General features: G+C 37.2%; 1 protein-coding gene and 1 non-coding gene across 2 annotated transcripts in view; both read left to right on the forward strand.

Moving 5' to 3' along the window:
• The window catches only part of LOC139358635 (POTE ankyrin domain family member G-like), a 31,229-nt gene extending 11,070 nt beyond the window's left edge, over window positions 1-20,159 (forward strand). Inside the window, exons 6-11 of the mRNA XM_071079851.1 lie at window positions 1,772-1,842; window positions 7,692-7,762; window positions 9,131-9,175; window positions 10,208-10,374; window positions 17,277-17,400; window positions 19,060-20,159. Coding sequence (XP_070935952.1) covers window positions 1,772-1,842; window positions 7,692-7,762; window positions 9,131-9,175; window positions 10,208-10,374; window positions 17,277-17,400; window positions 19,060-19,281 — 700 coding nt within the window. The 3' untranslated portion in view covers window positions 19,282-20,159. The remainder of the gene's footprint in view (window positions 1-1,771; window positions 1,843-7,691; window positions 7,763-9,130; window positions 9,176-10,207; window positions 10,375-17,276; window positions 17,401-19,059) is intronic.
• On the forward strand, window positions 562-668 carry LOC139358995 (U6 spliceosomal RNA). Its single transcript, XR_011614495.1, has one exon. It is a non-coding gene; the product is annotated as a U6 spliceosomal RNA (small nuclear RNA).
• Window positions 20,160-20,573: the final 414 nt, after the last annotated feature.

Consider the following 20,573-nt stretch of genomic DNA (forward strand, 5'->3'; position numbering starts at 1 on the left):
CCTGCTCTGGCAGCTGGGTATCCTGACTTGATCTGCAGACAAAGTGAGCAAATTGACACTTGCCCCCATATTCAGAACCTAATGTGGAAACCACATCTTAGCCAAGAATTAGCTGAGACCTTCATGGTACAAAATCCTTTGAGGCCGTTGTTGGTCTTTTCTCTGGCAGATATTAATTAGGCTTGTTCTAAAGGGTCAGAGGGGTTCAAATAATGTGACAGAAAGAGATCAGTGTTTGTTTCTTCTTCTTTGCTATCAGATCTGTACTGTAAGGCACCTTTATATTCTCTATAGAACCTTAGGCAGTAGAAAGTCCCATATGAACCTTCTCCGAGCAGTGACTCCCAGTTGTGGTCGGCCCTTGAGTGATCTGTTTTACATGATAATGAAAATCGTCCAAGCTACTTTCATCTGTAACTCAAGATTTTAAAATATTTTCAAATTCTACCTCACAGGGAGCCATTGAAGAGAATTCTCAGAATCTCAAGTAGGTTATTTGGACTTAACAGAACCAAGCCCTGTGCATGACTCATCACTAATCATGTGTAAAAGTAGGGCTTTGTGCTTGCTTCTGCAGCACATATCCTAAAATGGGAACAATACAGAGAAAATTAGCATGGCTTCTGCATAAGGAAGCAGCACAAATTTTTGAAGCATTCCATAGTTTGGTCAGTCACTGGAAGGTCATTTGACTATTTGCTGACTAGCTCTAAGGAAACAGTGTGAATCAAAGCAAAAAATGGGTGCCACCAAAATATTGAAATTGTGATTTGCACTAAAAAAATAGTCATGTAAGATGGTCTATGAGGTGATTCAGAGCTGAATAATGTGTTTGGTGCAAAATATGTTGTTAGTGTGTATGTCAAAAATTAGAGAATGTCAACTTACAACTTCTTCATGGAAACTAAAAAACATATAGGTAGAGTTTTGGTCTCCATGTCAGCTGGAATTGAACATCAATATCAACTATTATCCTAAGAAACATCTGCTGGCTCAGAGTTGGAGTCGGTAGAGAAGGATCACTGGTCCAAGCCAGGTCTTAACATCCATTGGTTTTTCTGCCCTTGGTGTGATTGGTCAACTCCGTAATAGTGGACACTCACATTATCTACTTTAATGAGATATTTATGAGTAAATTTAGTTACAAACTAAGACGTAGTTGAGATGCCCAGAATTTTAAGCCCTAAGGAGCAGGAAAACTAAGAAGCAAAATTAAGACTTAATAACATTTGCTGAAAACTATAACATTTGCATATTAGAACCTATGAACAAAATATGCATTGGGTTTTATTTGGGATTCCAAGATAATTTTAGTTATAATGTTTAGGAACAGATTATTCCTTTGCTTTACTATTTCTCTGAGCATTTAAAAAATGTTATCTTGTTAAATCTTTGTAACAACCTAGTGAAAGAAGGCAGCAAAGTCCTCACTTTGTTGAAGAAGATAAGCAAGTCATCCAAGAACAAATAGCAGCTGTTCATTATGGAGCTAGGACTTAAGCAGAGTTGGAACACTTTCTATTATGTCATGCTAATGCAAGCTAATTTACTGGGTCACACTGCTCTCAATTTATGAGCATTTCACCCTACATTTTTGTCTTCTTAGAAGCTTCAAGAGAAGTTTGTAGAATGTACTCATAAGTGGATGGGATAATACTGTTAAGTTCTGATATTATGATATTGTTTGAAATACTCTAAGAATTTTATATTTGGTAAGTGTTTTACATCAGTATTAAAATAGTAATTTGGTTTATTACATTTTTATACATAGAATTTGCCAATTACTTTCTGACTACAAAGAAAAACAGATGCTAAAAATCTCTTCTGAAAACAGCAATCCAGGTAACACTTGTGATAGTGAATTTCTTTAGGTCAGTTGTCCCCGATCTTTTTGGTACCAGGGACCGGTTTTGTGGAAGACAGTCTTTCTATGGGCTGGGGGAAGGTGGGGATAGTTTCAGGATTATTCAGTCATGTTACATTTATTGTGCTACTTTATTTATATTATTATTACATTGTAATATATAATGAAATAATCATACAACTTACCATCATGTAGAATCTGTGGAAGCTCTGAGGTTGTTTTTCTGCAACTAGATGGTCTCATCTGGGGGCAACATGAGACAGTGACAGATCATCAGGCATTAGATTCTCATAGGAAGCACACAACCTAGATCCCTCGGGTGGGCAGTTCACAACAGGGTTCATGCTCCAATGAGTAGCTAGTGCTATCACTGATCTAGGAAGGGGCAGAGTTCAGGCAATAATATGAGCCATTATTATTGGTTGGCTGTAAGTACAGGTGAAGCTTCCCTGGTTTGCTTACTGCTCACCTCTTCCTGTGTGGTGTGGTTCATAATAATCCATGGACTGCTACCAGTCTGTAGCATGGGAGTTGAGGACCCCTGCTCTGGGTGGTCCTACCATAGATAAAAAAGTAAAAGTAAGGAACTTTTGATCTCAAAAGAATGCTGAAGCAAAGTTATGTTACATATGCTTGTCCCAACAAGGTCTCACTATTACTGACTTCATTCCTCCTCATTTGAAGTTGGAAAGAGACACATTTACTTTGTTGGAGCAAGATGTGCTCTTCTACCTGCTGGTTAGTTGTCATGATAACAGCAATTTTGTTAGAACAAATGCTCTGCTACCATTTGCCAAAAGATTGTCATAATAAATATACAAATCGCTCAACTCTAGGCTCAGGAGATTGTAATAAAATTAGAAAAATGTTTCACAATAACAAAAATGCTAGTATGCTACCTGGTTGTGGACACCTAATACATTGTATAACCCAAACAGTATGAGGACACCTTCAATTTAGCCATCAATTTATCAAAGAACTTTTGTAAGTTGGGTTTTGTAAGTTGCAGGAGATAAAGGTGGAGCAGATGTAGTTTTGATCCTTAAGGTGCTCATAATAGAGCTGTCTCTATTTCATTTCTGTGCTTTTTCAATAGAATTTACAAAGAAAATATTTCCATTTATGTTTTCACTTCACTTAACAAATAACTATCGAATGTCTTTTAGATACTAACCATTTTTCTAATGCAACAGAACACAACAGAACACAATTAAAAATACAGACAGGAGCTTGTTATTATCATTGTCATTATTTTTTTATTTTACTCCTTTATTCAGTTCTTACTGTGTGCTAGATGCCCACTGGAAGCTTATAATTTATTATTGATTGTGTGCCAGACATATGTGATGAAGAATGAAAGTTCTGGTTAAAAAAAAAAAAAAGTAGGTATGATTCAAGGGAAGCATGCAGAGTGAGAAGAATTTTTCTAGGTAAAGAAGCAGAAGAATAATGTTTGACAGAAGGAACATGCAACAAGATTGTGTGTTGGCCAGAAGGAACATCTAAGGAGATTGCCTGTTTGGCAGGAAGAGCAGCAAGTGCAAAAGACCAGATGCTTGAGTGAACTTTGCAGGGTTTCTGAGCAGTTCACTTTTGCTAGCACCAAAAGTGTGAGATACCAGAGGTTGGGAATGAGGTGAATACTTAGCTAAGGCAAGTTTATGACAGACTTTTTAATACTACAGAAATGAGTAGATTTTATCCTGTGGGCCATGGGAAGTTTACCAGGTAGAATGCTTTGGACTGCAAATACTGATGAGCAGTGGTGAAAACAGTAGGAACCAGAGTTGTTTTGTTTGTTCAGTGATATCCTAGGGATCACTCTTGTCCCTCTTTCTGTGCTGTCGACAGTGTTTTATTCATGTCTCCTTTCATGGTCGGGTAATCTGCAACAGCTCCAAACATCTTGTTCTCACAACACAACATCTCAAGGGCTTCTTTTCTTCACCTGTGTTTTCTAAATAGGGAGAAAACTTAGAAGCACACAAGGGGCTTCCTGTAACATTTCATTGGCTGTGTTACACTACCTGCTCATTCCCAAACCAGGCACTGGGAATGCAAATATGTGATTAGCTTAGAATTAACGTTTCTCTTTCTGAGGCTGAGGAGGGAGATTCGGATAATAAACATCCCAAAAGACTTGTGTTTCTTCTGCAAGAAAGAATAAGGAATGTATTGGTAGGGAGCCGACAATGTTTGCTGCAGGGGCTCATTGGAGACATGGGAGCAGGGGAGTCACAAGATTAAATTTGAGTATTAAGGCATTCTGGTCATGGTGTAAAATGGGTTAGCAAGCTTTTCCTGTAAAGGACCAGGCGGGAAATATTTTAGACTATGTGGTCTCTGTCATAGCTACTTACCCCTGCTGTTGTCTGCTGTTGTAGAGTGAAAGCCACCATGATTCTATGTAAGCAAACAGGCATGACTGAGCTCCTATAAAATTTTATTTACAAGCCATAAGGCAGATTTAATTTGGACTGTGGCCTATAGTTTCCTGGGATTGGTGGAAGGTTACCATGGAAAGAAACCAGGAGACAAAGGAAGCTTTTGCAATAGTCAGCTATAGTTTCCGTCACACATCCTTGGACTAGTATCAATGTATTATAAGGTTTTCACCCATCCATGGTGGAATAAAGTTAGGAATCTCAGTTACTCATTTTAATATGTTGGCCTTTGTTTTTATGGTGTTATGCCTTTTTATTTGTTTTGCTTAATTTTTTTCATGTAAGAACTAACATTAGTAGTTGACGGTTTTCTTTTAAATAGAAGCCATTTTGTAAATGTTTATGTTCCCAGTGGCAGTGGGAATATAAAGCAGAGACAGAAGAGAGGTGTAGTCTATATGATTTAGTGATAATTGAATGAGAAAGGCTTGGGGGACCGAGAGAAATGTCAGATGATTTAGAGGTTTCCAGGTCGTACACTAGTATTTAACCTGGACATGAGGAAGGAGTAGGAAATTTTCTGGTGAATACAGAAGAGCAAAGAGCTGCAGGTCAGCAGAAAGGACCATTTTTTTCCTATGCATGTTTAATGGAATATTCATGTAGGATATTTTGAGTAGGTAATTGGATTACCAGCATTTATAACTCACATCCTACTAGTTTGACTCTCAGTAACAAGACTTGTCAAAGATCAAAGAATCTGAAAGTTGATGAAAATGTCCATGTGTATCACCATCAGTTACCAAAAGTCAGCATCCACAGAACACAGAATTGGGACAGGTGAACTTAATAGATAAAGATGACTATCAGAGTTGTGTTCCTCTTAGGGAATGATAGTCTCCATGACCTGTGTGAGTCATGGCTGCCAGAAAAGAAAGAGAGCAAGGAGTGTATTAAAGAAGCACAGCAAATTCAGTCCTAGAGTGCCCTGCTTGACTTCATATCATAGTTCTGATTTCTAAAATACCATTTTCTGCAAAATATGCTTTCTGTTTTTCCCCTCTTGTAGCCTGCAACCAAACAGAATCCCTTCAGTGGGGCATTTTTGTGTTCTTCCTTTAAAAACAGCAACATATAAATAACAAAAAGAAGTAAGAGAAAGAGTGTTTTTTTATAGGCTAGTATTTAACGTAAACTTGAGAGTGAGTATCAACATTATACTTAGAATTTACAGACTGGGTAGGAAGACGAGATAGAAATCTAAAGATTTCTGACTCAAACACAGTGTCCTTTCATTGCTTTATTGTCGCATCTCTGAATTCACAACTATGAATTATATTCGTATGCACTATAACTTTAGAAAGCACCTTCCCAAACCAAATATTAAGTGATTGATTATAATTTCTTTGACTTATTATAGAATTGACTTTCCAAGTGCTCATGAGAATTATTGAGAATTTGCTACATAGTAACATCTCAGCTGTGTCCACAAGAGCTATCTGTCTCCTTGTCTTAATGACTATTGGCTCACTAGGAATATTGGTTTTGGCATTAAAATGATATTTTTCTAAATGCAGATAGGACCAGGGATCACTCTTGAACATTAATGTCCAAGCATCTTAAAATTACACATCAGGTTTCATAATCTGACTTCTGTCCCACTCTCCATCTTTAGCCCTTTTCCCTGTGTGCCCTTTCTCTGGCATTACTGAGCTGCTGGTAATGTCCTACTCACTCGTTCACTCTTTCAGGCCTCACTCCTGCTCTTGCTGCTGTGTGCTGTTACCCTTTCCTGCCCTCTACTGCTTTTAATCTGGCTAGCCTCAACATTTCAGTCCTGCTTGGGCGTGTGTTCTAGAAAAGCCATCCCTGATATGCTTTATTTTCATTGTTTTTAAACCCTAATGCCTAGCATGTATGTAGCAGGACTCAATAAGAAATTTCTGAGTAAAATAAAGACTGTTTTTACAAAGATGATGTGCAAGACTGTTCTCTGCAGTCTTGGAGCAGAGGGGACAGACATGTGGGGGAATAATGTACAGTTCAGGTGGTAAAGATGCAGTAGAAAAATCAGTGAAGTCAGAAGGCAGCCTCAAGAAGGAGGTACCTTTTTATCTGGGGAAAGACATGCAGAATCAAGGAAGACTTCACATATTGTTTTAAAAGATGAAAATAAGGTCAGTTGTTGTGTCTCACAACTGTAATCCGAGCATTTTGGGGGGGCTGGAGGAGGTGGATCACAAGGTCAAAAGATCAGGAACATCCTGGCCAATCATGAAATGCCATCTCTACTAAAAATATGAAAATTAGCTGGGCATGATGGTGCATGCCTGTAATCCCAGCTTCTTGGGAGACTGAGACAGGAGAATCACTTGAACCAGGGAGTCAGAGGTTGCAGTGAGCTGAGATTGTGCCACTGCACTCCAGCCCGGTGACAGAGAAAGACCTTGGCTCAAAAAAAAAAAAAAAAAAAAAAAAAAAAAAAAAAAAAAAAAAAAAGAATAAGAAGGAGAAGAAGAGGAAGAAAAAAAGAAAAATAAATATGTCAGAATAGTGGAGGGAAACATTTTAGATATTAGGAAGACATTGTGCACTAATAAAGGTGTCAGTAGTAGTTTTGGAAATCATTTATAAGGTACTCTTGTTGCAGAAAACAGGAGGCAGGAGAGACCCAGTGGGTGAAACAGGAGGATTTTATTTAGATGCACACCAGTTCAGTGGATTTGCATCCAAATGCTGAGTCCTGAGCAAAGACAGAGCCTGGCTTATAAAGGCAAGCTTACAGAAGCAGAACAAAGGCAGTTAATCATATAGTGACAGTTTTGCAACCTCAGCATAACTTGTGACTTTGCAACTACATTGAAGGAAAAGAGGAACTTGCAAAATATATGCATTTGTACAAATAGCTATGAGTAAATGCTGAGGGGAAGGGGAGACAGTAAAGGAATTTGTTTTCTTAACCTTGCTCTGGGATGTCTGGACCCATACCTGTGGGCTCTGGCTTCTCAGACAGGGTCAACACGACCTTACCTGGGCCCTGCCTGTTACTATCCTTAGAGTCAGAGTAGCTAAGTGTAGGAAAACTTGTTTCTCTTTAAAACTAAATTTCCTTTTCATTACATTTACTGCTTCATGATTAGGAAGTGGAGAACAACATACTGTGTTACCTTATATGTTTCTACTGTATTTTAAAGTTGTGTTTCTGGTGGTTTTGTTCATTTATGTTGGGTGGATGAATTTGTGAGTGAATCTCATCAAGTGTCTCCCCAAGTGGTTTGCTGAAGTCTTAGAGAATGATTTCCTAAGTAACTATTTCATGAAACACTAAACACTCAAGTTATGAGATAAAATAAAATGTTGTCTTAAATCTATTTTTATAAAGGCAATAGTTTTTAACTGTTCTAAGTGGTTCATTTTAACTGAATATATGGATTTCTCAACAGAACAAGACTTAAAGCTGACATCAGAGGAAGAATCACAAAAGCTTAAAGGCAGTGAAAATAGCCAGCCAGAGGCATGGAAAATTTTACATTTAAATTTTGGATTTAATGTTGTTTTCTTTGCTTTAATAATATTAGGTAGTCCAAATGAAATTACCTTTCAGACTAGGTTTTGAGAGTCAATAGATTCTTTTTTCTAAGAACTTTTTAATAGATTCATAAAATTTAATAAATTCAGCAATCTCATTAACAGAAGAATCAATAGATTCTAAGTTAGCAATTGAAACTTAACTTAAAAAACATAACCACTATAAAATTTAAAATACTCTTACTTTACAATATTCTTATTTAAAATATTCTTATCTGCCTTTTTGATTAGCTTATAGGTAATCTTTCCTTTTGGAATAGAGGCAAAAGAAATTCCAGAACATTGTTCTTTTATTCTTACAACACCCTGACGTGATAAAGAAACTAACATCAATTATTGGATTATATTATTAAGCAATGGAACTATGAACAATGCAAAACTGATGGTCCCTGAGCTGGATTCGTGGTTGAAGAGTAATCATGGCCAGTGATTGAAAATCTGCAGTTTTATATTGCAGTCACTGATAGCAAGGTGAAAGATATATTCTGCCTTGTGATCTCTCATTGACCTCAGCGTTTCTCTTCAGGGAGGGAACCAGGTCATAAAAGCAACCCAAATGCCTATTACAAGAATCATATCTTGCAGAACGGGACCTTTGGTGTTAGTGCAGAAACACAATAACATTCGCACTTACTACAGTTGCAGAAAATCAGTACAGGTTATTAAAATTTTTATCCACTGTCATTAGTACATGTTAGACTATATTAGAACTGGACTTAAGCAGATAAACTAGATACATAACACTATCATATTACAACATATAATCTGAATTAAAATTTAAGAATTTGCATTTCTTTCTTTTTGGTGTTGATTTCAGCTTCTAATAATTGAAAACATGCCTAAAATCCAGTTAGTAATCTGTAGAGGCTCACTGGTTAGGGTTTGGTGAGGTAAACTCTTTTCAAGTGAGGAATTGCAACACTACAAATCATCTGCTGATGCATTTTTGGCAGATTTAACACATAAACAATTAAGTTGAGACCAAACAAATGGTGACAAAGTTAAGTTTGCTCGTTCATGTTTTTCTTCTTCCGTTGGCTAAGGTGAATTATTTTTCCCATGTTAGTCAGAAGCCAGTGATGTGGCAGTAGCTGAACGTAGATTAAAAAGTTAATTTTTAATTTTAATTAATTATTTATTTTAACAGTTAAATTTTAATTTTAATTATTTTCTAATTTTTCATTGTCTATACTTGATTACTTAAAATAAAATTATTTTAAAAACATGCATTCCAAAAGAGGAGACATCACAGAAATACAACAAGCAAATTAACCTTCTATTTTTGCATTTGCAGGAAATGTCTCAAGAACCAGAAACAAACAAGGATTGTGATAGAGAGGTATACCATTATATTCAAATGTTTCTGTTGAATTAGATTTTTACATTATGTTGTTGAATAAAGTGTTGTAAGTGTAGGCATACATGATCCTATCATGTAAGTAGCATAAATCATCAGTGAAAAATTTAATATTTAACTCAGAACGAATTCTGTAGATTGAGTTTTAAAGAGATACAAACTCCAGAGATATTCTTTCATTATTATGGAATAATCCTGAATGGTGCCGTAAAGTGCTAGGTCATGCCACTTTAGGAGCTTTGGATCCATCATTTTATCTTTCTTGGTTTTAGTCTGATTATCAATAGATAATGTGGCTAAAGAAGATAATTTCTTATTCTGTGTATCTTCCAGCTAGAAAATTGTACGGCTATCGAATGTGAAATTTGGGGAGCATCTTATTTTCTGGGCATCTACGCTTGTACCTCAGCAGTTTCGCTCTGCTCCTTGTGTTGTGGCGAACTTTGGTTCCCATGTTTCAGTGAGAACCATCATGTTTTTGATATCCCAGGAACCAAATGAAAAAAGAATGATCAAAAGCAGTGGGGGAGAAGAATATCTCAGTGCAGAAAAGGGCAATCTTCCTTTCTATTCCTGAAGCCCCACAGTGTCTCATCCTGTAAATCTGACTGCTTAATGTGAGATCTAGGTGGTAAAGACAGAAGAAGACACATTTTACATCCTTGTCTTTTTATTTGTGTGTTCCCACGAGTCAAATGGGATAAATACATATATAAGATTCTGAAGAGTGGTTGGGAATAAAAGCACAAAATGAAGGAGGGCCTTTTTTGAATTTTGGAAAATTCTATTTTATTCAGTCAAACAGAAATGAAGCAAACTTTACAATGATATGATAATTACATCTTAAAATTAGATGGTAATTGTTCTGTATATATGATCAAACTTAAGTGTGAAATATTTTTAATGACTACAATAATGACAAACTGAGTCAATTGATAAAATCCATTAAAAAGGTTCTTTTTATTCAATAAAGTGAATATCCTTAATATCCTTAATATCAAACTTCCATTCAAGGCTGAAGAAGACATGAAGAAGCACGGAAGTAATAATATGGGATTACCAGAAAACCTGACTAATGATGCCGCTGCGGGCAATGGTGATGATGGATTAATTCCACAAAGCAAGAGCAGAACACCTGAAAGTCAGCAATTTCCTGACACTGAGAATGAAGAGTATCACAGGTAAGCCTATGGCAACATTTAATAGGAGATAGCCATATGCTGTCAAACTAATCCTAATTTGGACTAATATTCATGATTAAAAATTTTATATTTTTCCTAGGATATTCAGCCTTGCCTGGTAATCAGAAAAATGAAAATCAGAAAAAATGAGTTACCATTTTTTCCAGTCATTAATTTATTTGAAAAATAACGAGTATTAGCAAACGTGAGGAGAAAGGAATTTCTTTACGTTTTAGTGAACTTTTATTTTAGCTTCAGAGGTACATGTGCAGTTTGTTATATAGGTAAACTGTATCATGGAGGTTTGGGCTACAGATTATTTCATCAGCCACATAATAAGCAAAATACCCAAAAGGTAGTTTTTTGGTTGTCTCTCTCCAGCCATGCTCCACCCTCAAGTAGAACCTTTTGCCTGTTATTCTCCTCTTTGTGTCCATGAGTTCTCATTGTTTAGTTCTCGCTAATGAGTAAGAATATGTGGCATTTGATTTTCTGTTTCTGCATTAGTTTGCTTAGAATAGTGGCCGCCAGCTCCGTCTGTGTTGCTACAAAGGAAATGGTCTCATTGAAAAAGACATGTCATACACTGTTGGTAAATGCATTTGGAACATTAATTGAGTAGCATATTCACACACACATATATAACATAGTAAGGATATAGATGTCTGTTAAGGATACTTTTATAGATTTGTTACATATATACTTACATATAAGAACATTTATTACAGCATCATTATATCAAAAGATGGATCCTTATCAGTAGGAATTTATCATTATTAAAAGTAAATCCTTACCAATAGGAAATAGCTCAATTTTCATTCCCAGAAAATAATGTAGTATGGAACCATTTTTTACAAATGAGGTTAGATCTAGAGTATACTGATTATTTCACAATTAAAATGTATTTAAAACCTTTACTTTAATAACATATCTTAAGATAAATTTTTTAGAATTCTTGTAATATCTGCTGTGTTGCAAATGGAAGCTACATGCTCCATTGACACTGTACCTTGATTGCTAGTTATTAAATTTTTGTTGTCAGTGCCTGAGTGCTGAAATATTGGATCTTCAGTCTGAATATTGCCAAGGGATTCTATGGGGATCTATATTTAATATAAACATTTCAGTATATTGGGTAAAACTTTTATTAAAATGTATCAAAGGATCTTTCATCTACTAAACCAGGATTTGGCCAGATTTTTCTGCAAAGAGCCAGTTAGTAAATATTTTAGGCTTTGCAGACTATGTATATATTTTTGAGACAGGGTCTCTGTTGCCCAGGCTGGAGTGCAGTTGTGTGATCACGGCTCACTGCAGCCTCAACTTTCTGGGCTCTAGTGATCCTCCCACCTCAGCCTCTCTGCTAGCTGGGACCACAGGTGTGCAACATCACACCCAGCTAATTGACTCTGTGAACTGTAGAGTGAATAAGCGTGGCTGGGTTCCAAGATACTTGACTTACAAAAACAGGCAGTGGGATTTGGCCCACAGGTGCTAATGTGCTGACCTTGTGCTAAAAGGAAGGTGCTGCTAATGCAGTAACTCTTATTCATAAAAGTGTCCTGCATGTGTGACATTATCCTTCCTTTTAGAAAAGGATATATTTCAGCATTCACCACACCACATTTTTCCACAGTGACTTCATATAATTTTTAAATTTGCATTTATAAAATAAGACTATTTTCTGCATTTCTGCCGTTTTATTCCTATGAATAGAACTCAGTAGTTTACTGTGATCAATTACTTTGTATATTTGATGAGTATCAACTGTTCTAGAATTGGCTGATTTTTATCAAGCCAGAAATACTCTCCTTGAAACGTTTAGTGTTTCTTGGTCTTTATGTATAAGCATGAACAATGTGATATTCAGCTTATGGAATCTAGAAATGTTTAAGGTGACATTTAGTTCTATAGTTTTAAGAATTTAACACCTCAGTCTGGCATTTTTAATGCCATATGTGTATAATTTTATAATCTTTAAAATATATAATTGTTATGTAAAATTTGAAGACTACACCTGTTATATATAAAATTTGATATTAATTGTCTATTGCTGTTCCATGACTGTGGAAGAAAATTACAACATTCTCAGCCATGAATTCTAAGTTTGATGTCCTTAACAGAACTGTCTACACTCACGAACTCAATTTGCTTTTCATTCACTCTTGATCTCACACCAGTAAGTCTTCAGTTTCAGTACTCCTCCAACATTGTTTTTCCTCAAGATTATCACTAATTTTTTTCTGTAATAAATCTAGGCATTTTTCTTACACATTTTATTTAATCTGTTAGCAGAATTTGAGCCAGTGGAGGACATCTCCTCTCTAACAGCATCTTCAACTTGGCTTTCAGGACCTCACTCCCTCAAGCTTTTCCTCCTGCCTTTCTAATCCATTCATCATGGCCTCTTTTACTTGCTCCTTCTCATCTTTCTCCATTTGGACATTGTTTTTTCCCAGGGCTCAGTCCTCAATCTTCTCTCTCGTGACTTTTTCTTTTTTTGAGACAGAGTTTCACTCTGTCACCCAGGCTGGAGTTCAGTGGTGTGATCTCGGCTCACTGCAACCTCCACCTCCTGGGTTCAAGTGATTCTCCTGCCTCAGCCTCCTGAGTAGCTGGCATTACAGGTTCGTGCCACCATGCTCGGCTAATTTTTGCATTTTTAGTAGAGACAGCATTTCCCCATGTTGTCCAGCCTGGTCTCAAACTCCTGACCTCAGGTGATCTCTCTGTCTTGGCCTCACAAGGTGTTGGGATGACAGGCATGAGCCACTGCACCCAGCCCCTCGTGACTTTTTCTACCGTGTATATGCTAGTGATTTCCAAATGTATGTCTCTGGCTCAGATCTCTCTCCCTAATTCCAGATTTCCATATGAGCCTGCCTACTTGACATCTCTATTTGGTTAGCTATTGGGTATCACACACTTGTCAGACTCAAAATTGGGCTACTGATGGCCTTCCTGAAATCTACCCCTCATGTATTCTTTCCTACTTTGGTTAAGGGCAACCCTTCCAGTTGCTCTGCCAAAAATCTCATTGTCATTCTTGATTCATCTCTCTCTCCGTCTCTGACACCTTACATCTATTCTCTCAGTAAATCTTGTCAGGTCTACCTGAAGGTATGTCCAGAAGCCAGTCATATCTTCTACATCTGAGCCACCCTCATGTGCAGTCTACATGAGTGTCATAGACTGGTAATTGATAGTCCTGGCTTTTAAAAACTTCCCTTTTCATCAATTCTTAACTCAGTGGATGTACCTAAAATATAAGTCAAATTGTGTCAGTCCTGTGCCCCAGCCCTTCTGATTGCCTCCCATTTCACTCTGAGTATGTGTCAAATTTCCTCCTAATTATCTCCCTTGCTCTGCTTTAGCCACACTGAACTTCTTGCCATCCCTTATCTACCCCTAGTGCTTAAAGACTGCAAGCACACCTCTGTACTTGGCAGTTCCCTGTGTCTGGAATGCTTTTTCCCCAGATATCCTCCTAGCTTACTCTTTCCATTCCTTCAGTTCTTTATTTAAAACCTCCTTTCGACTAAGAAGTAGAAAAAGGGTAAAAAGAATCACATTATGGAACAACCACTTTCTGAGGAAGAACCATGTACTACCCAGACGCATCATGCTTAAGATTCAACTGGGAGTGTACCAGAGAGGCTCTCTAACGTAATCAAGGGAAGGTTCAATGAAACAAAGTGATTTATCATCTCTAACTTCAAACCAATTTGTATCTTGACATCAACGCTCTTAACCTTATATCATCATTTCTTAGAGTCGTTGATATACAAATAAAAGGTTTTTGTATTAGAAAGAAAAAATCTCCTTTCTCAGCAGAGACTTTTCTGACCATCCCAACTTTCCCACCACCCTCCCCATCAAACACGTAAACATTTCATTTTCCTGCTTTAGTTTTTCTCCTCTAACGTACTGTATATTTTGTCTTCTCTGTCTGTTGTTATTGTGTGTTTATCTCACTCTCATGAATAGGGATTTTATTTTTCACTACCATTATCCTTACTGCTTAGAAAAAGGCCTAGCATATTGGATGTAGCTACCTAATAAATCCTTATTAAATGAGTGAATGGAGTTTATCCTGGGTATATTGTTTGATTGATTCTCACTTTAAAATTTTGACATGAGTCATTCTAATAGTTTTGTCTGGTAATTATACGCATTTTAAAATTTGTTTTGGCTTCTTATAATAAGCTACATTCTTTATATTAATTTTTTTTATTTAGGGAGAAAAGCCCAATATTGTGGTTATTCATTATTTATTCTTTTACTAGTAATCATAATTGTAATTACGGTAAACTGAGCCAGAGGAATTGCAAACTTTACTAGTATTTGATTTGATTTGATTTTTGAGATGGAATCTCACTCTATCGCCCAGGCTGGAGTGCAGTGGAGGGGTCTCATTTCACTGCACCCTCCGCCTCCTGGGTTCATGCATTTCTCCTGCCTTAGCCTCCTGAGGAACTGAGATTTACAGGGGCATGCCACCATGCCCGGCTAATTTCTGTATTTTTAGTAGAGACTGGGTTTTACCTTGTTGGGCAGGCTGGTCTCGAACTCTTTACCTCAGGTGATCCACCCACTTCGGCCCTTCAAAGTGCTAGGATTACAGGCGTGAGCCACTGCACCCGGCCACCTGCTTTAAAAAAAAAAAAAAAAAAAAATTTGGGTGGCACATTTAATGGACTTACAAATTCTTTTCAGGGGATTATGAACCTTTAGTATTTGAAATAAAAAGACAGAGTTGGAAATTTTTTGCTTCCTATAGTAAGAGGAATACTGGTCAAGCACTGGCTATTCTGATGGAGCAGGTGCTGCTGCTTGGCTGTATTTCAGAAGCAAGCTGCTCACATCTGTATTGGTTGGTGAGCAAGACCAGTGGTCATTGATTGGTTGACTAGATTTCAAACTGGCTCTGGGTGGCTTCTTGTTACCATTGGTACAGGTCATTTCTTTCCTAAGTTAGACTCAACTTTAACCAAACATTTTCGGTTTAAAAGTTGCCTTCAATTAACTATGTTCAAAATGAAACTATTTTGTATTCCAGAATTTTAGACCTCATTTTAAAATTGTGGTCACGATGAATTGGATAATAATAGCTCTCAGGAAGATCTGTTTACAACTTTAAAATAGATATTTCTCTGCATAATTTATTCCTTAAAATTAATTGTCTTGTTTCTGCTGTTGGTATTTCTAGAAGCTTTTGCTCAAGTCCTAACATAATCTCCAGTAGGAGATTTTAGTCTCTTTGTCAGTTAATGTATGTATATGGTAGTGATATTCTCTTTTTAAATTCCTTTTCTTTTCTTGTTCACTGTCTTCTCTGTACAATAACAGTGATATTCTTATACATTTTTACCTCATTAAAAATAATTACAGTTTTCAGGTCATGTGATGCCAACATGTTTGTTCCTTTTGCTTGGTGTGTGTGCTGCTATTCAGGTTCTGTTGTAGTTCTACATGAATGGCAGCTTTTTAAAATAACTCTGTGAAGAATGACATTGGTACTTGGATAGAAATTGTATTGGATCTGTAGACTTCCTTGGGCACTATGATCATTTTCACAATATCAATGCTTTCAGTCCAGGAACATAGGATGTATGTTCATTTATTTGTGTCATCTCTGATTTTCTTCATTGGTGTTTTCCAGTTATCCTTTTATAGTTGACTCACCTCCTTCGTTACGTATTTTCCTAGGTATTTTACTCTTTTGCAGCCACTGTCAAAGGGACTGGGTTCTTGATGTGACTCGCAGCTTGGTTATAGGTGGTGTATAGTGGTACTACTCATTGGTATTTGTACATTTTGTAGCCTCTGAGACTTTACTGAATTCATTTATCAAGTCTAAGAGTGTTTTGTAGGAGTCTTTAGGGTTTTCTAGGGATAAGATCATATCATTGGTGAAGAGATAATTTGACTTTCTTTTTTTCAATTTGGATGTCCTTTATTTCTCTTGCCCAATTGCTCTGCCTAGGACTTCCCAGTTTTATTCTTAACATACATGAAATAAAAGTAAAATCAAAAGTGATTAAGGATTACTTTATTTCACATCTCTGTCGCATACACAGATAAAATTAATTCAAAGTTGTATGTTAAAAACACAATATTAGACCTTGTCTTGTTTCAAAAGGAATTTCTAAGTTGTCTATAAAATACAGAGGAATCAAGAATATAAGTGGAAAGTGTTTCCCAAAAATAAATATAAAAAGTATGGGTTAACACAGGGCTTCCCAATCCCCAGGCCATGGACCAGTACCAGTCCCCTGGACTGTTACGACCTGTGCCACAGAGCAGGAGGCTAGTGGCAGGTAAGCTAGCAAAGCTACATCTGTTTAAAGCCACTCTCTGTCACTCACATTACTGCCTGAGCTCCTCTTCCTGTCAGATCGGTGATGGCATTAGATTGTCATAGGAGTGTGACTCAAACCCTGTTGTAAGCTGCTTACACAGGGGATCTAGGTTGTTCACTCCTTATGAGAATCTAATGCTTTATGATCTGTCACCATCTCCTGTCACCCCCAGATGGGACCATCTAGTTGCAGGAAGACAAGCTGAGGCTCCCACTGATTCTGCATTATGGTGAGCTATGTAATTATTTCATTATATAAAAGTAATAATAGAAATAATGTGCACAATGAATGTTATGTGCTTGAATCATCCTGCAACCATCCCCCAACTCAGGTCTACAGAAAAATTACCTTCCACAAAACCAGTCCCTGGTGCCAACATGGTTGGGGAGAGCTGGATTAAGAGATGTGAGACCCCTTTGCCTTGTCTTGGATTAATGTGCAAATATACATTGTGTGAATGACATCTGAGGGCACCATCTTGCCCTGTAGATCATTTTAGGGACACCTCCAGTATTTCATGAAAATCAAAATTTCTTCTAGTGATGAACAAAATGATACCCAGAGGCAAGTTTCAGAAGAACAGAATGCTGGAATATCACAAGAAGAGATTCTGACTGGTAAACAAGAGCAGATGGAAGTGGCTGAAAAGAAAATGAATTCTGAGGTATTTTCTTTAGTCATTTTCAAATGTTTTAATATGTGTATTTATTTAAAAGACAACTTTATGTATTTTGGAAAGTATAAAGGATTTTAAAAACATATATATACACACACTCCATAGATCCTTTATCATATATCTATATATGTACATACAGGATAAAACCATGTTCTTAATTCAACTGCATTTGCCTGCAACTGTAGAGTAGTGATCTTCACAATGGCCTCAATCCAAAGGAGAAGCATTTCATATGTTTCATAAGAATTGATGATCTTTCCAATATCAAAAATAAGTTTTGCTACTAACAACAGATTTTCTAGTTTTTGGACATTAGTTCATCTTTTTAAAATATTGATAGAGAAATCAGTTTGTTATTTTCACTGATAGGAAAGTAGGAAATATATAGCTGGGTCAGAGGCCACATTGTGGATGTCATTATCCTTGCTTTTGAGGAGAGTAACAGTTTGCTCCAAGAAGTTTCTCATTTCAATGCAAAGAGTTTTGAATACAATGGCATGCCATGATATACATTTAGTGATAATTTATTGACAAGCATTTTGTTCCCAGAGAAATATTTCAGTATATTTCCCTTATTTCACACTTATTACTATTTCAAACATTATAAAGAGGAAAGAAAAGTTATTGCAATGGCAAATAATCTCACGATTTCTAAGAAAAGCTTTGTAAGTTGTATCTTATTTACCATTTGTATTTTGAAATATAGGGCTTCTTTTGTATTAATATATTTACACCACAAAAGTAACCGTGATTTTATGAAGTCGCCCATGCTGGAGTGCAATGGCACGATCTCAGCTCAGTGCAACCTCTGCCTCCCAGGTTCACACGACTCTCCTGCCTCAGCCTCCTGAGTAGCTGGGTTTACAGGTGCACACCACCACACCCAGCTAATTTTTTGTATTTTTACTAGAGACAGGGTTTCACTATGTTGGCCGGACTGATCTCAAACTCCTGACCTCATGATCTCCGCCCACCTCAGCCTCCCAAAGTGCTGGGATTACAGGTGTGAGCCATTGCTCCCGGCTGCATTTATTTTCTGACCTCTCCTTTTAAGAATCATGATCTTAAATGAGTTCAGTGTTGTTTGTAGAAGTGCAATGCTTAGATGCCGATGTGTACATTGTGGAAGGGTACAATGCTTAAACAGTTATGAATAAATGCAATTCCTATAACTGACTGTAAAAATATTAGAAAAGCAGTATATTGATAAAACTTTCTTCAGAAAAAGGAACTTAAAGAACTTTAAGAAATTGCTTCTGTACAAATATATGCATAGCTAAGGTTCTTACAATGGTGTGGTTGATAGGTTAGATATCAGAGTATAAACCCAATTTTAAAAATATATGCAAGCATATTAATCTTATATTTTATGCATCTGGTTTTTTTATAATTCAGAGAAAGGCTTTTCCAATTCTGAAATTCTAAAAATCCTCCAGTGACTTATTTTTCATGGTCTTTAAATAAGTATTTCGACTTTTTGGAATTTACACATTTTTAGATTTGAAGTTTTGTCCAACTTTTTTCCCGTTAAATATCCACTATGGGAATTCTTTCCTTATACAAATAAATGTCATTCTTCAATTTCAGAAGAAATCACGATATGTCATTCTCTTGAGTGCTAATTAGAAGTTCCCTTTGTTTACTTAGGTTTCTCTTACCAATAAGAAAGAAAAAGATCTCTTGCATGAAAATCGCATGTTGCAGGAAGAAATTGCCATGCTGAGACTGGAAGTAGACAAAATAAAACAGCAGAGCCAGCTAAGGGAAAAGAAACTTTTGGAGGAAATTGAAAGTGTGAAAGCAAAGAATGATAAACTTCTAAAGGCTGTAAAATTGAGTGAGGAAACATTAACAAAAATTAGTATTTAAATACAGTGGACAGCTTAGCATTTTGACAACTGAGAACAATGATAAACTTCTAAAGGCTGTAAAATTGAATGAGGAAGCATTAGCAAAAATCAGTATTTCAGTAGAGTGGACAGCTTAGCATTTTGACCGCTGAGAATGCTCAGTTCTGAACTGCAGAATGTAAGACACAGCTAGGAAACACTGGAAATGGAAATCCTATCATGTCGTTTTAGACTTACTACTGCCCTACATGACTGTGATCAATGTCAAATAGATGAAACAGACTTCTTTACAGAGAACAAACATGAACAGGTTTATTTACAGGAAAAAATGAATTCTCATATATCTAACCTAAAAGATAACAGTGAGATTCTTTCTGAATAACTCTAATGTTGACAGCAAAATTAACAGCCTAAACATTAAGCTGCATCACACAGGATAAATTCTGAGAGACAAGATGGGGCAGGCCCCCATCTTTCCTGTTCAGACAACTTAGTCATTCTACTGTGTGGGCTTTGTAGACTACAAACCCATCAAGGGCAGAAGAGATCCTGTGGCACGGCACAGCTGCTTTACCAAATCATGGCCAGACTGCTTCTGTAAGCAGGCCCTGATCCTGTTCCTCATCACTGGACAGGACCTCCCACCTGAGGCCTCTAGCTACCCCCACCAGTGTTCCCTGGCCAATGGAGATTTGAAACCTTCCTGGGACAGAGTTCCCAGAGAGAGGGGAGGGGCACCACCTTTGCTGTTTGGGTACCTAGCCGTTCTGGCCCATGGGCTTTGGAGAGCCCAAGCTGACCAGGGGTGGAAGTGGTGTCTCAGTGCAGCACAGCCACCCTCCAAAAATGTGGCCAGACTCTTGTTTAAAAGTCGGTCCCCGACCACATTTGTAATCACTGGGTGCAGGCTTTCAACCAGGGTCTCCAGCCACCTTCACTGCTGTTCTCTGGCTGACAGAGGTTTCAGACCTCCCTGAGTCAGAGCTCCAGGGGAAGGACCAGACTGTCATCTTTGACGTTTGGACAAATTAGCCATTTCAGCCTTCAACTTTCAGAGTGTCTGAGGCAACCAGGGGCTGAAGTGAACCCCCAGCAGAGCATAGCCACTCTACAAAAACGTGACCAGACTTCTTTTTTAAGCAAGTCCTTGTTCCTGTTCCTCCTGACTGTTCAAGACTTCTCAACTTGCCTCCAGCCACATCCTACAGGTGTGTACAGATTGGTGACAGGTTCATACCTCTGAGGTGCAGAGCTCCCAGAGGAAGGGGCGGGCTATCATCTTTGCCTTTTTGCAGACTTCACTGCTGATAC

Source organism: Macaca nemestrina, chromosome 15, assembly GCF_043159975.1.
Source record: "Macaca nemestrina isolate mMacNem1 chromosome 15, mMacNem.hap1, whole genome shotgun sequence".
Classification (NCBI taxonomy): Eukaryota; Metazoa; Chordata; class Mammalia; order Primates; family Cercopithecidae; genus Macaca; species Macaca nemestrina.